Genomic DNA, 14,539 nt, shown 5'->3' on the forward strand with positions numbered 1-14,539 from the left:
CGGCAGCATGGCGTCGTCTGAGTCGGAGCGTAAGCGAAAGCAGCCCGAGATGGTGGGCGTTTGTGAGGAGGTGGCAGCGGCAGCAGCAGCGGCAGAAGACGACGAGGAGGACGAGGAGGAGCGCTGGGTCGGGCCGCTCCCGGGGGAGGCCGCGCAGGCGAAAAAGAGGAGAGGTAACGGGAGGAGGGAAGCCTTTGCCCGCGTGCCCCTTCTCTGGGGGGCGGCTGGGAGGGCGTCCGTGGCGCTGCCCTGAGCCGGGTCAGCGGCGGTGGGATCGCCTTCGGGCCGTAGGCCCCGCCGGCAGCGGCCTCGGCCTCGGCCTCGGCCCCGGAGTGGGGGTGCTTGGCAGCTGGGCCGCTCTCGGGCGGTTCCCCCACGCGCCGGGGCCGGGTGGACGACGGGCGGGCGGGCGGAAGCCCGTTGCGCGAAGCGGTGTCTCGTATATAAAATGGCCGGGCTGCGGAGGGAACCCTCGGGTGTGGAATTATAGGCCGGGGACACCTTATTTCTGCTTCATCTGGAAGACGCTCTCAGGCTAAGAGGCCCTGCTTTGCAGCGTCCGCATTGCTGAAGCCGGGCTGCTTATAGCTGTGGAGTTAACTGTCTTCTGGATCACCTCCCCAAGCTGGAGGAGTAGGAAAAGCCTCTAGGCTGTATTTCGATGTATGGTACTGATGTGCCTGGCAACTCACAGCTCTCTGGGTGTTATTGTAAAGTAAATGTGATAACGATGTTCAACAGATGGCCAACCTGCCGGTTCAGTAACAAATACCATTGTGCAGTTATTAACGGTTAGGATGTGAGAATCGGAGACAAAAGCAGAAAATCAGATTATTTCAGGTGGGCCAGTTAAACAATTAAATAGGTAGGTGCTAGCACTTAGAACTCAAGATATGATACCTGCGTGGAACCTTGAATCTCTTAACAACAGGGATACATTTGGTTTTGCAAGAAAACGAGGTGCGAATGACCTTCTGTTTTCTGGCAGTAACTTAAAAATTGTTCTATTGATTTTTTTTATACATTCAGATAGCCAAGGTAATAGTTGCTTTAAAAGGGGGCATCTGTTATGGGTTAAAGCAGAGTTTGAATGTCTTTAGTCTATCAAGAATCTGAGTGCAAAACCACAGTGCAAACCCCTTTTATTATGTTTGCACAAAATCCTAGCATATTCTTGACTAAAATGGGAATAAGCTATTCAAGAGTAAGTGAGGCAGAAGAGAAGCTAGATGTACTTTAATGAAAAAACTATTTCCTGATTTTTTTAATTCTTTTTAGTTCTTGAATTTGAACACGTTTATCTTGAAAATCTACCATGTGCTTCGATGTATGAACGCAGTTACATGCACAGAGATGTCATTACACATGTAGCATGCACTAAGTAAGTGTCTTTTTTTTTTCCACTGTATCTCATTGTCAGAGATGTATTTTTGTACATGCTAGGAAATTTTCGTTGTAGAATTTTAATAATGGAAAGTTACTGTGTCCAGAGGTGGTATTTTAAGGATTTTTTAAAACTAAATGTAAAGGGAAGGGCATACTGAGAAGCAAGATAAAAATTGTTTAAATACACTAAAAGAGAGTCTTAAAATCCTTATTGCAGTGTGCAGTACAGGAATAAGAGCAACTGACTGCATCTGAACAAAATATGGTTCTGCAGAACTGCACAGATTAAGGAGATAGATTTCTTCTCTTTATAGATATAGGCGCACACACACGTAAATAGTAACTACTGTGAAAACAGACCTACAATAGGAGTAAAATTTACGTAGTCAAAAGGGATAGAGGTATGTATTTCTTCAATTCAGGCTGATGACTTTTCATAGATTAATCCAGAGTGCATTAAAATACTTGTTTGCTTTTCCAGGAGTGATAGTACCTGTTCAGACAGATTGTCCCAGTAACTTGTTAAGTTTGAAGTTCATTCTCTACACAGTGTTAATTATGGTGCAAATTACTGCCCCAGAGTGGTGTGACAGTGCATAATATGGGTATCTGTTGTTATTTTTCTTTTGTAATTGTAGGACGGATTTTATCATAACAGCCAGTCACGATGGACATGTAAAATTCTGGAAAAAAATAGAAGAAGGGATTGAGTTTGTTAAACACTTCCGGAGTCACCTGGGTGAGAAATTACTTTTTCTTCTCTAAAGGACCTCACTTTTTCGTCCTCCTTGTTCTTGGTCATTAGAAGAGAGAGTGCAAATAAAGAGGAGAGGGGTTCTGGGATTCATTTACTGCAGTCAGGGACTAAATGATATCTACCTATCTTCCTTCATTCCCTTGTCCTGTTAAGTTTTGCTCCCAAACTGCAGGAGGGACAGGGTGAGAATAAAATGTGTAGGACTCCTCCTGCACAGATCCCCTACATCCTTTGCATTGCCTTGTGCCCTGCCTGTGAGGAGAATGTCTAGGACATGAAGAAACTGTCCATTTAAAAATAAGTGAACCAGGTACATAACAGGGTTCATAAAATCAAGAGAAGTTTAAAAAGATGTTACTTGAAGTAGGGTTACCTTCATTCCTTAAGTTTTTTTTGTTTTTTTACCCCTGCAGTGTGGAAAAAATGGTTATTTTCATCTGGAATTACTGCAACTGTAGAGTAAATTCTGCATCATTGTCATGTTTATCAGCTGAACTGGAATTAAGAATTAATAATTTTAACCCAATTTTCTGAGTTAGGAGCTACACATAGCTCTTCTATACGACGCTAAGCATTAAATAGGCTGGACAGGAGATGAGGTTCTCACTGCTATTAGAAATTATGATATGCCTGATGGAAAAAACTAGTTTGATATATGGACTGTTACAATAAGAAAAATATTAAATAATAGATAGTGAAAGTACTGTTTCTTTTTAGAGTTGGAAAAAGATGTTATGGTGGTTCTTGATCTTAACTATAAGCTTCTTATTATATACGGAAACAAAATGTGAGAGCAAAGGCTAACAAGCAAAAATAAGTATTGTGAAAAACTTGTGGAAGGCTTAATTGCAGAGTAAATTTTAGTATTACATATGTTAATAGCAGGACTGTGATAGTCTATAGAGTTCTGCTGCTTTTGCTTTTTTGAGAGATGCAGGCTGAAGAGCACATAATTTTTTACCATATCATAATGTTGTTCTCAATTTTTTTAAACAAACATTTTAAATGAAAATAATTGCCATTATAATCTTTTGTTTATGTATATGGTAGTTCATTATCACGTACCTGATTCTAAACAGTGACAGGGTACAAAGTGTTGGTTTGTGGTTTGGGTTTTTTTAATTTGTCAGGTAGTTTTTTAAGTCAAAAAGGTGGAGAAACAGCTGAGAAACAGGTTTAAACCTCTGTAGGTTTTTTCCTGTGGAATATTGAATTGAAGGATGTTAGGATGTTTGGTTTTTTTCCTTAATACCATCTTAACTTTTTTAATAGGTGTTATTGAGAGTATTGCTGTTAGTTCGGAGGGAGCATTATTCTGTTCGGTTGGAGATGACAAAGCAATGAAGGTATTTGATGTAGTCAACTTTGATATGATCAACATGCTGAAACTTGGGTAAGTTACTTAGTTCTTGAAAATGTTTGGGATTATAAATGGGGGTTATTTTGCTAAGAGGTAAGCCAATAATTTGTTTTTTCTCAGGGTTTTTTTCACCCATTTGGGTGAAGCTGAGTAAGGTGCATTAGCTGAAATGCATCCAGTGGCTGGAGACCGACTGAACAGAAAAATTTATGACTCTATATGCAACAGTATATGAGTGGAGTAGGTCTGTGCCTTTCCTTGGTGTCAAATACTATGCACAAAGATATTCCTCTAAATACTTAGCTAGGCATATTTTTTTCTGTTGTTTGGCACTGCATTTTAAAAATATAGCCAACTAATAGTTCCAGTAGAGAAGGAATTTGGCCTGTGTGTATTGTTGTATTTGTTGTCATAGGGATAGAAATGTCCTTCTGTTATTTTGTCATTTAGTTTCTGAGTTCTGGTTCTCAAAATCTTTGCTTACAGACTTTTTAAAAACAGACATAACTTGCACTATTGACCATATCTCTGGCTTGTTTTATTTGTAGAGTATGTTTTTGCTAGTAGCAAATAAGTTCCTTCTTAAATGCGTTCAGAATGCTTATTGAATATAGGGTGATTGTCTTAATTTTACTTATATTGCTTTTTGGATTTGGTTTTTTTTTTGCAAGACCTAGTTGAACTTTTCTGTTAAGTGTATGGCAAAGGTGCAGTTGTCTTCGTTTCCACTGATGCATTAATTGCTTAACAGATGGAAGAGTAATGCTATTGAGTCATAGAAGTTGACTAGTAATCATTAATGCCACTTGTGCTATTTAGCTGGATTTCCATCCGTATTCTTCTTTTATACCCACTGTCTACCTTCACTTTCTATCACAGCCTTTTTATAAAACAATATGGGAACAACAGAAATTGGCCAAGCCATCCACTGAATTGCATTGTGTGGAAAAGCTTGGTTATAACACTGTCGAATGTTAGCAAGACTAGTAAATAAAGTTTGAAATTTGCTTCTGATACTTGATTTCAAGTTTATAGCAGAACTTGACTCTTAACTGAGTAACACCAGTACTTATTTCTTTTTTTTCTCCTTCCACTCTTCATTGCAGCTACTACCCTGGCCAGTGTGAATGGGTGTATTGCCCTGGAGATGCCATATCTTCTGTTGCAACATCGGAGAAGACCACAGGAAGAATATTCATATATGATGGACGAGGAAATAACCAGCCACTTCATGTTTTTGATAAACTCCATACATCCTCTCTTACTCAGATACGATTGAACCCTGTCTACAAAGTAGTAGTGTCTTCTGACAAATCTGGAATGATCGAGTACTGGACTGGTACTCCTCACGAATATAAATTTCCCAAGAATGTGAACTGGGAGTATAAAACAGATACTGATCTATATGAATTTGCTAAATGCAAGGCTTACCCATCTAGTATAAGTTTTTCACCCGATGGCAAGAAAATGGCCACCCTTGGGTCTGACAGAAAAGTCAGAATTTTCCGGTTTTTGACAGGGAAGCTCATGAGAGTCTTCGATGAATCTCTGAGTGTGAGTTTGATCTTGTTTTTCTTTTTTTTGAGGCTTTTTCTCTACTTACTGGAATTTACTTGCCAGCACATTCACCTAAGTTATCATCTGTTTCTAAAGCTGAGCTTCCTTGCTCTATTTTTCTTGCAGTAAAGGTTTTCTGTTTTCTCTTCCTTGTCTCTTGTATTGCTTTGCCCCAAAAGTAATTCTTACTAATTTATGTTAGTTAAGTAGTGAAACTGAGTTATTGATTTTCATCTGTGTTTTCATACTGCTAGATTACTTTTTACTAGAAAGCAATTATGGAAAATGTCCATTTCAAGTAACATCATCATAATGAATTAAAGTTGTCATCTTCTAAGAAATTTGTTAGACAGATACACACTGTTCTTTCTTTGCTTAAGTCTAGTACTACTACATGCCTATTGGGTCATTAAAATAGAGTGAGTATTACTTGTATTTATTTTAATTCTTCAGTTAAGTTTGCGTGGAGTAGTCTCACTTGGAATCTGTATTTTATAAGCATGTCTATCAGTGTTCTCCTGGATCAGAAGTTTAAAATGTGTTCATATAATAGTGATTTTTTTTTTTCTTTTTCTGTAGATGTTTACTGAACTTCAGCAGATGAGACAGCAACTACCAGACATGGAGTTTGGCCGACGTATGGCAGTTGAACGTGAGCTGGAGAAAGTGGATGCAGTAAGATTAATTAATATAATTTTTGATGAAACTGGACACTTCGTTCTCTATGGAACAATGTTGGGCATTAAGGTCATAAATGTAGAGACTAACAGGTACGTTCCAGTGACACACATTGAGATAAATATGTTTGTTTCAAAGTCTATATTCAGACAAATTTATAGTATATTTAAAACTTGATATGACTGTGGGGGTCTCTAATCTTTTGTTGTTGTAGTTATTTGGGAGCCTTACATTAGACTGTAGGTAAGATACTCCCATGCTTCATAATCAGTCATTGTAGTTTAAAGCTTAGTAAAATGAGGAGAAGACATGGCAAGCATATTTGTATTACAGATGTGTAATCAATTAATCTCTGGCTAATTGGATGTGATAATGTGAAGTAAATGTGGATCATGCAGTTGGGATTTTATCGCATAGGGAGGCTGACTAGTAAATTATCTGACAAGTTTGAATAGAGAGGCGTCATAAAAACAACTAGTGAAAAATTATTTTGAGGGGGTTTTGGAATTTTGCTTTGAGTCTTGCAGTTAGAAAGGAGACATTCTCTGTGGGCAGCTAACACTAGTTACACCTTTTTACATCTTGTACTTCAGGTGTATTCGTATCTTGGGAAAACAAGAGAACATCAGAATGATGCAACTAGCCTTGTTCCAAGGAGTAGCAAAGAAACATCGTGCTGCAATCACTATAGAGATGAAGGCATCTGAAAATCCTGTTCTCCAGAATATCCAGGCAGATCCAACAGTAATCTGCACAGCTTTTAAAAAAAATCGGTTTTACATGGTATGTGTGGTTTCTATTTAAATAGCTCCATTCTTGTATTGATGTTTCCTTGGCATTATTTTTTATTTTTCTCCTTGCACCTTTCCAGTGCTTTTTGTCTTGGGTATTTGCATACACAACTTTTCCAGCGGAGTCCCTTTATATTGCAAGTATATTCTAGAATTTTTAGTTTGAACTAGCTATAAATTGACTAGAAACAGCTTTAATTTTTTCATTCTTGCTCAAGCAGTTAAATAAAATTGCGTGGTTTTGGCTGTCTAAATTATAGTTCTCCAAGAAGGTTATACACTTTTGTTCTAGTTGGAAAAAAACCCTTAAATAAGAACATTTAAAAAACCTAACCAGATCTTATACTGACAAAGAAACAATAATTAACTGTATGTATAAAATAAAAATTTATTAAATTCAGAGCAGCATCAGGACTCAGTAGCACCAAGGACATTATGGGCAACTAAGACAGGAGTCATCTTCCTGTTCACAGTTTAGATTTGGCTTATTCATTGCATCTCACCTAAAAAGACAAGCAACTCCAAAGTAGTTAGTAGTTGATCTGGGATGTGATCGCCATAGAGGTTAGAGATCTGTCTGTTGTTACGTGTGCTTGAATTTGTGTTTTCCGCTGGAGCAAGATAGCATGCTTTCTAAAGCTGTGTGTGGCTAAAGTGTAGTATATAATGAAATACACTACCCTGAATGGTTGGACATGTGAGGGTGAGAGGCTAGACAAAACCTGGAAATGTTACTTACTGTTAGAGAAAACATGACTGTATGCATACAGAAAGATTAGTGATTGTCATTTGATATGTAAGTGTACTACTCACTTAAGTGGATGCTTGTGTACTCATATATTTATTCTGTGTTTTTCCTATAAGTACTATAAAAACTACATTTCTGAGGTTTCTCCTGGTTTGGGTTAAATTTGCTAGTTTCCTATAGTTTTGTATTAATGCAGTATTGGAATAAGAGGATTTAGTTTGACTTCTTGGTAAAAGTAAATTTTTTGTGATGAAACCTGCCAGTTTTGTCTGATTATAACAGAAGAATTTGATATTTGCAACTTTTTTTAAAGAAAAGATGCTGAACTACTGTGGGCTTTCTGTTGAAAAGGGGAGGAAGTTTAAAGATAACAGATTATAAACAGTTAGTTGGATTTGCATGTAGTTGTACTGGAATTTGTGACTGTGGAAATGCTGGTAACGGACAACACTGAAATGCAAGATAGACTGTCTATGAGTTCTCTTCTTGCATTTCAAATCTAGTTGGGTGTTTAGCAGGTTGAATAATCATATTGATGTCTTGGGTGCAGAGCAGTGTGTAAGATAAGGGGAAAAAAAGAGAAAACCGAACAGTTAACCTTCTGTTCTTTTGTTCTTCAGTTTACCAAACGTGAACCAGAAGATACGAAGAGTGCAGATTCGGACAGAGATGTATTTAATGAGAAACCCTCTAAAGAAGAGGTCATGGCAGCCACTCAGGCAGAAGGTCCCAAAAGAGTTTCAGACAGTGCCATCATCCACACAAGCATGGGAGATATTCATATCAAGCTTTTTCCTGTTGAGTATGTATTTGGTAGTTTTTCTGTTATTTTGGTTTTCCTTCCTTCTGTGCTTTTTGGTGACAGTATCCAAGACTCACATTTCAAGCTAGGAATAGTTCTTTTCTTCCCCTTTTTCCACTGTCCTTGTTTCCTGACAGTTTCTTAATACATTAAGCTAGGGATGTGACTTTTGACAAACACAAATAAAGTAGGGTAAAAATAGGTCTAAATAACAACAGTTAGGGGCCACGGGGTTTTTGTATTATTTTTGCTTTTATTTAATTATTGGCTCAGGGGGTTTATTCCTTTATTAAATTTTGTTCTTTCTCTAAAACACAGATGTGGATAGGTCATGATGCTGTTCTGTGTAAGTTACATGTAATTGTAAGGCAGTGCTGTTTGATTCCATCTTGAGAAAGAATGATGGTGTTGGCAAAGGCCATCACTCCAAACGTCCCTGCCCCTCTTCTTCCCCCAGCCTTATATTGCTGAGCATGACATCATATGGTATGGAATACCCCTTTGGTCAGTTGGGGTCAGCTGTCCCAGCTGTGTCCCCTCCCAACAACTTGTGCACCCCCAGACCACTCGCTGGTGGGGTGGTGTGAGAAGCAGAAAAGGCCTTGACTCTGTGCAAGCACTGCTCAGCAATAGCAAAAACATCCCTGTATTATCAACACTGCTGCTGCCTTCCTTTGTAATCATGCAGCTTCGTACTCCTCAAGTTTTTTTTTCTTCTGGCTCTGGGTTTGAGGAGGTGGGGATTTGTTTTTTTTCGTTAGCTGATGAAAGCTCGTTCTACAGTGTACTGAAACACTGCTCAGGACAAACAGGATCTTGGTATCAGCTGAAATCTTTATGGCCTTGCCACCATACAATTAAATACTGACTGTAGTGTGTATTTTCTGTTACATTATTTTAGGTGCCCCAAAACAGTGGAAAACTTCTGTGTGCACAGCAGAAATGGTTATTACAATGGACACATATTTCACCGTATCATCAAGGTAAGTTGTAAAAAGTTATTTTTTTGTTGGTTTAGATAATGTACCTTTGTGGTCAGTTCTCTCTGTTAACCCTTTCATTTCCCACTTGCACAAAGGATTTCTGGAATGGCTTCAGAGTTCCCTGTAAAGTCTGAACAATTCTGAAGTTCTAAAGAGCTTTATCCCTTAATGAAGCTGTTTAATAGTTGTTCTGCAACCGTGCGGTGGGTTGATGCTGGCTGGATACCATGTGCCCACCAAAGCTGCTCTATCACTCGCCTTCCTCAGCTGGACAGGGGAGAGAAAATATAAAAAAAGGCTCATGGGTCAAGATAAGGACAGGGAGATCACTCACCAGTTACCATCACAGGCAAAACAGACTCAACTTGGGGAAATTAGTTTAATTTATTACCAATCAAAATCAGAGTAGGATAATGAGAAATAAACCCAAATCTTAAAAACACCTTCCCCCACCCCTCCCTTCTTCCTGGGCTCAGCTTCACTCCTGATTTCTCTACCTCCTCCCCCCAAGCAGCACAGGGGGATGGGGAATGGGGGTTGCAGTCAGTTCATCACATATTGTTTCTGCCAATCCTTCCTCTTCACACTCTTCCCCTGCTCCAGCGTGGGGTGCCTCCCAAGGGAGACAGTTCTCCATGAACTGCTTCAGCATGGGTCCTTTCCATGGGCTGCAGTCCTTCAGGAACAGGCTTCTCCAGTGTGGGTCCCCCAGAGGTTCACAAGCCCTGCCAGCAAACCTGTCCTGCGTGGGCTCCTCTTTCCATGGGTCCACAAGTCCTGCCAGGAGCCTGCTCCAGCACAGGCTTCCCATGGGGTCACAGCCTTCTTCCTGAAGGCTCCTTCCCCCTGCTCCAGTGTGGGGTCCTCTACAGGCTGCAGATGCATAACTGCTCCTCCACTGTGAACCTCCATGGGCTGCAGGGGGACAGCCTGCCTCACCATGGTCTTCACCAGGGGCTGCAGGGGAACCTCTGCTTTGGTGCCTGGAGCCTCTCCTCCCCCTCCTTCTTCACTGACCTTGGTGTCTGCAGAGTTGTGTCTCTCACATATTCTCGCTCCTCTCTTCTCCGGCTGCTATTGAGCAGTTGTTTTTCCCCTTTCTTAAATACATTATCCCAGAGGTGTTACCACTGTCGTTGATTGGCTTGGCCTTGGCCAGTGGCAGGTCCATCTTGGAGCCAGCTGGCATTGGCTCTGTCAGACATAGGGGAAGCTTCTAGCAGCTTCTCACAGAAGCCACCTCTGTAGCTCCCGCCCTGCTACCAAAACTTTGCCACGCAAACCCCATACAAACTGCCAAGGTAGAAGAAATCTGAAAATTGAGAGCAAGATCAATTCAGAAATCCTGCTTAAAATAAGACTTTGTAGGGCATTTCTTGTAAGGCTTCTTATTTCTGTTGCACTGGAATCAAGCTGATACAGCCTAAGTGTTTGCAGAAGGTACAGATAGTCAGGTTTCTGTCCTTCACTAGCAGGAACAGTGAGGAAGCTTGTTTTTCACAAGTACATGATTATCACTTAAAGAAGCCCTGAATGCTTTGTCCCTTATCCACCACTTTTTAACACTTACTTTTTCTTGAAAGGTTTGAAGTAAGTTTGGAAAAAAGTCATCTGGCATAAAACACTTGATTATTTATTCATTGTGATGATGTAATAACTTTTGTTTTCTATGCAGGGTTTCATGATTCAGACTGGTGACCCAACTGGTACAGGAATGGGAGGTGAAAGTATTTGGGGAGGAGAATTTGAAGATGAGTTTCATTCAACTTTACGACATGACAGACCATACACGCTCAGCATGGCTAATGCAGGACCAAATACCAATGGATCCCAGTTTTTTATAACAGTAGTGCCAACTGTAAGTAATATTAAAATCTCAATTTAAGGCCTGAGATGCTAATTAGATAGAACATACATTTTTTTCTGATGGAAAAAGGAATGCACTAGTACTATCTAAATAAATTTTTCTAGTTACTTTGCAAATAAATGCTGCACATAACAATGTGTACTGTGTAGGCTTTACTGAAACTATCCTTTAAGAAATAGAAAAGTATTTTTGTCAATTGTGATCAAAGGCCTTTTGCCTTTAATTGAAGTAAGGGTGATACCAAATCAGACATGTTTGCAATTGGGTATTACTAGAGTATTTTATATTAATATACTGGTTTAAACTTGATGGAAATCTAGCTATTAGATTGTTTCAAGTTTTTGGATATGGTGCCAGGGTGACTCCTTAATGTTGCCTAATTATAGCTATACAAAGAAGCCAATATTCTCATTTTAAGATTTCCTTTGATCTCTGTACAATTTCAGAGCCAAAAAAAGAAATTTTGGTATGTGAATCTAACAGATACAAAACAAATCCTTAAAAGGTAACACTTCCAGAAACTGCATTGTTACAGCACTTATTTCAAAATCATGTGTCTTTTTCTAAAAAGCACACATCTACCATAATTTTGAGGCTTATCAAGTTGTATCAGTGCCTATATTCAGATTGCTAATTGGGCATAGTGTATTAATACAACTTTGACTTAAGTAGCATTCTGGACTGGCACTTAGAATTCAGCTGTGAAAATACTATGAAACAGAGAGACTGAAACAGTATTTCTGTGAACTGAGAATACACTTCAAAATAAACTATGAAATGCTACTGCATTGCTAAAACTTGACGACTGTAGTACTTGAAGAAAACAATTGAAAAGGTGAGTTTAAATGCATATGAATTAGCTGCACTCTAATACTTAGATGCTAATATTTACATGGTGTTATGTTGCATAGTCTGAACATAGAAAATGTATTCACGTTCACTTATTCTAGGTCAGTCTCTTTGTGATTTGGTATCTAAACTACATGCTGCTTCCTATTTTAATATGGTCTTTCCTTCTCCTCCTGTGCCTCAAACAGCCGTGGCTAGACAACAAGCACAGCGTGTTTGGACGGGTGACTAAAGGAATGGAAGTTGTTCAGAGAATCTCAAATGTAAAAGTCAATCCCAAAACTGACAAACCCTATGAGGATATCAGCATCATTAATATCACTGTGAAGTAAGGTAGGAGTCGAATCGCAGAATCACTAAGGTTGGAAAAGACCTGTAATATCATCAAGTCCAACCATCAACCCAACACCACCATGCCCATTAAAACATGTCCCACAATGCCTCATCCACACACTCCTTGCACACCTTGAGTGAGGGTGACTCCACCACCTCCCTGGGCAGCTTATTCCAGTGTCTCACCACTCTCTCAGTAAAGAACTTTTTCCTAATATCCAGCCTGAACCTCCCCTGGTGCAACTTGAGGCCATTTCCTCTTGTCCTGTCACTAGTCACTTGGGAGAAGAGACCAACACCCACCTCTCTGCAACCCCCTTTCAGGGAATTGTAGAGAGAGATGAGGTCTCCCCTCAGCCTCCTCTTCTCCAGACTGAACAACCCCAGTTCCCTCAGCCGCTCCTCATGAGACTTGTGCTCCAGACCCCTCACCAGCTTCGTCGCTCTTCTCTGGACATGCTCCAGCACCTCAATGTCCTTCTTGGAGTGAGGGGCCCAAGACTGAACACAGTGTTTGAGGTGCGGCCTCACCAGTGCCGAGTACAGGGCACAATCAAGATCACCTCCCTGCTGCTGCTGGCCACGCTATTTCTGATACAGGCCAGGATGCCGTTGGCCTTCTTGGCCACCTGGGCACACTGCTGGCTCATATTCAGCCGGCTGTCAACCAGCACCCCCAGGTCCTTTTCTGCAGGGCAGCTTTCCAGCCACTTGTACTCACGCCTGTAGCATTGCATGGGGTTGTTGTGACCCAAGTACAGGACCTGGCACTTGGCCTCCTTGAACCTCATACAATTGGCCTCAGCCCATCGATCCAGCCTGTCCAGATCCCTCTGCAGAGCCTTCTGACCCTTGAGCAGATCAACACTCCCACCCAACTTGGTGTCATCTGCAAACTTGCTGAAGGAGCACTCAATCTCCTCATCCAGATCATTGATAAATATATTAAACAAGACCAGCCCCAATACTGAGCCCTGGGGGACTCTGCTTGTGACCGGCCGCCAGCTGGATTCCGCTCCATTCGCCACGACCCTCTGGGCTTGGCCTTCCAGCCAGTTTCTCACCCAGTGAAGAGTGCACCTGTCTGAGCCACGATTCGCCAGCTTCTTCAGGAGAATACTGTGGGAGACAGTGTTGAAGGCTTTACTGAAGTCCAGGTAGACAACATCCACAGCCTTTCCCTCATCCACTGTGTGGGTCACCTGGTCACAGCAGGAGATCAGGTTGGTCAAGCAGGACCTGCCCTTCATGAACCCGTGCTGGCTGGGCCTGATCCCTTGGTTGTCCTGCACGTGCCCTGTGAGCACCCTCAAGATGAATCTCTCCATAATCTTCCCTGGCACTGAGGTCGGGCTGACAGGCCTGTAGTTCCCCGGATCCTCCTTTTGGCCCTTTTTGTAGATGGGCATCATGTTGGGAAGTGTTGAAGGTTCCAGCTTAAGCAGAAAAAACTCTGCACGGTGGAATCCAAAAAGGGACCCAGAAAGAACAAACATTTTTGATAATTCCTAGACATAAGAAGTGCCAGAACAGAGCAATCACCATTTCTCCTATTTTTAATGTACCTAAAGTGCCCTATGTCTGTATTGTTTGTAACTTTGTATCTTAAAGTAAAAAAATCTGCATGTTTCTTACAAAGTCTACTGTTTTTCTTGCATCTCTTCTATGCAAAAGTGAAGATCAAAACACACACCATGTCTCATGATACTGTTTATAAATAGTTTGTAACTTCTTGGTGTTTATTTGCATCTAATTGATCCTTTTCACAGTATTGAAATCTTTGACAGAAGAAAAGGTCAGAAATCCTAAGCTGAGTAAACTTTTCATAGATTTAAGTTCTGATGCTGTTTGCTATGACAAGGTATGCAATCTACCTCTGTCCTTTAAAAATAGGTTGTGTCTGTGTTTAAGAGCAATGATCAACTTTATTGGAATGCTAGTGTATGAAGTCCTGTCCAAACCTGTTTGGCATTGCCAATTATTTTTTTTCTTTCAATGTTTGCTTTCTCATTATTTTGGCAAAGGAGTCTGTTTCTGGCTTCATTTTTACCCAAAGTCCTACAGACATTACTATTTCTACTGAAACACATATTAAAGTAAATTATGGCAATCATCTCAACTAAGCTCATGTCAGGTGTTTCTGATGCAGTCCTCAATGAAAGCTCAGACAACTTCTCAAGCTGTTGTGCATCTGTGGCTAGATACAGTCCTGGTACTTTGTGGGATAGTTAGGTCTACTCTAAATACAGTAACATGACCTTTGACTCTTCATGTAACACCACTGCATGCATACAAGACATAGGAGTTCACAGTTTTGGTAACTTCATTCATGAAATGAGATGTGATGCACGCTGATCAAATTCAGTCCCTCAAAAGTTGCTACTACTAGGAAGCTTATCTTCAGCAAGAGAAAGTGGTATCTTCAGGG

At 40.5% G+C, this 14,539-nt stretch overlaps 1 protein-coding gene across 1 annotated transcript; it reads left to right on the forward strand.

The window, feature by feature from the left end:
* The first annotated feature begins 7 nt into the window (after window positions 1–7).
* On the forward strand, window positions 8–12,205 carry PPWD1 (peptidylprolyl isomerase domain and WD repeat containing 1). The gene is made up of 11 exons (XM_059833275.1): window positions 8–173; window positions 1,279–1,381; window positions 2,025–2,125; window positions 3,416–3,536; window positions 4,610–5,057; window positions 5,640–5,830; window positions 6,332–6,521; window positions 7,898–8,079; window positions 8,981–9,062; window positions 10,738–10,920; window positions 11,967–12,205. Exons 1-11 carry the CDS (start codon window positions 8–10, stop codon window positions 12,108–12,110), a joined length of 1,911 nt encoding a protein of 636 aa, XP_059689258.1. The 3' UTR covers window positions 12,111–12,205.
* Window positions 12,206–14,539: the final 2,334 nt, after the last annotated feature.

This window comes from Gavia stellata, chromosome Z (genome assembly GCF_030936135.1).
Source record: "Gavia stellata isolate bGavSte3 chromosome Z, bGavSte3.hap2, whole genome shotgun sequence".
Lineage (NCBI taxonomy): Eukaryota > Metazoa > Chordata > Aves > Gaviiformes > Gaviidae > Gavia > Gavia stellata.

What these genes read in the sequence shown, in the direction of transcription:
- PPWD1 (XM_059833275.1), top strand. Translation starts at nt 8, where the DNA reads ATGGCGTCGTCTGAGTCGGAGCGTAAGCGAAAGCAGCCCGAGATGGTG. An exon ending in ACACATGTAGCATGCACTAA is followed by an intron (nt 1,382 to 2,024) that starts GTAAGTGTCTTT and finishes TTGTAATTGTAG; the next exon opens with GACGGATTTTATCATAACAG. An exon ending in ACACTTCCGGAGTCACCTGG is followed by an intron (nt 2,126 to 3,415) that starts GTGAGAAATTAC and finishes CTTTTTTAATAG; the next exon opens with GTGTTATTGAGAGTATTGCT.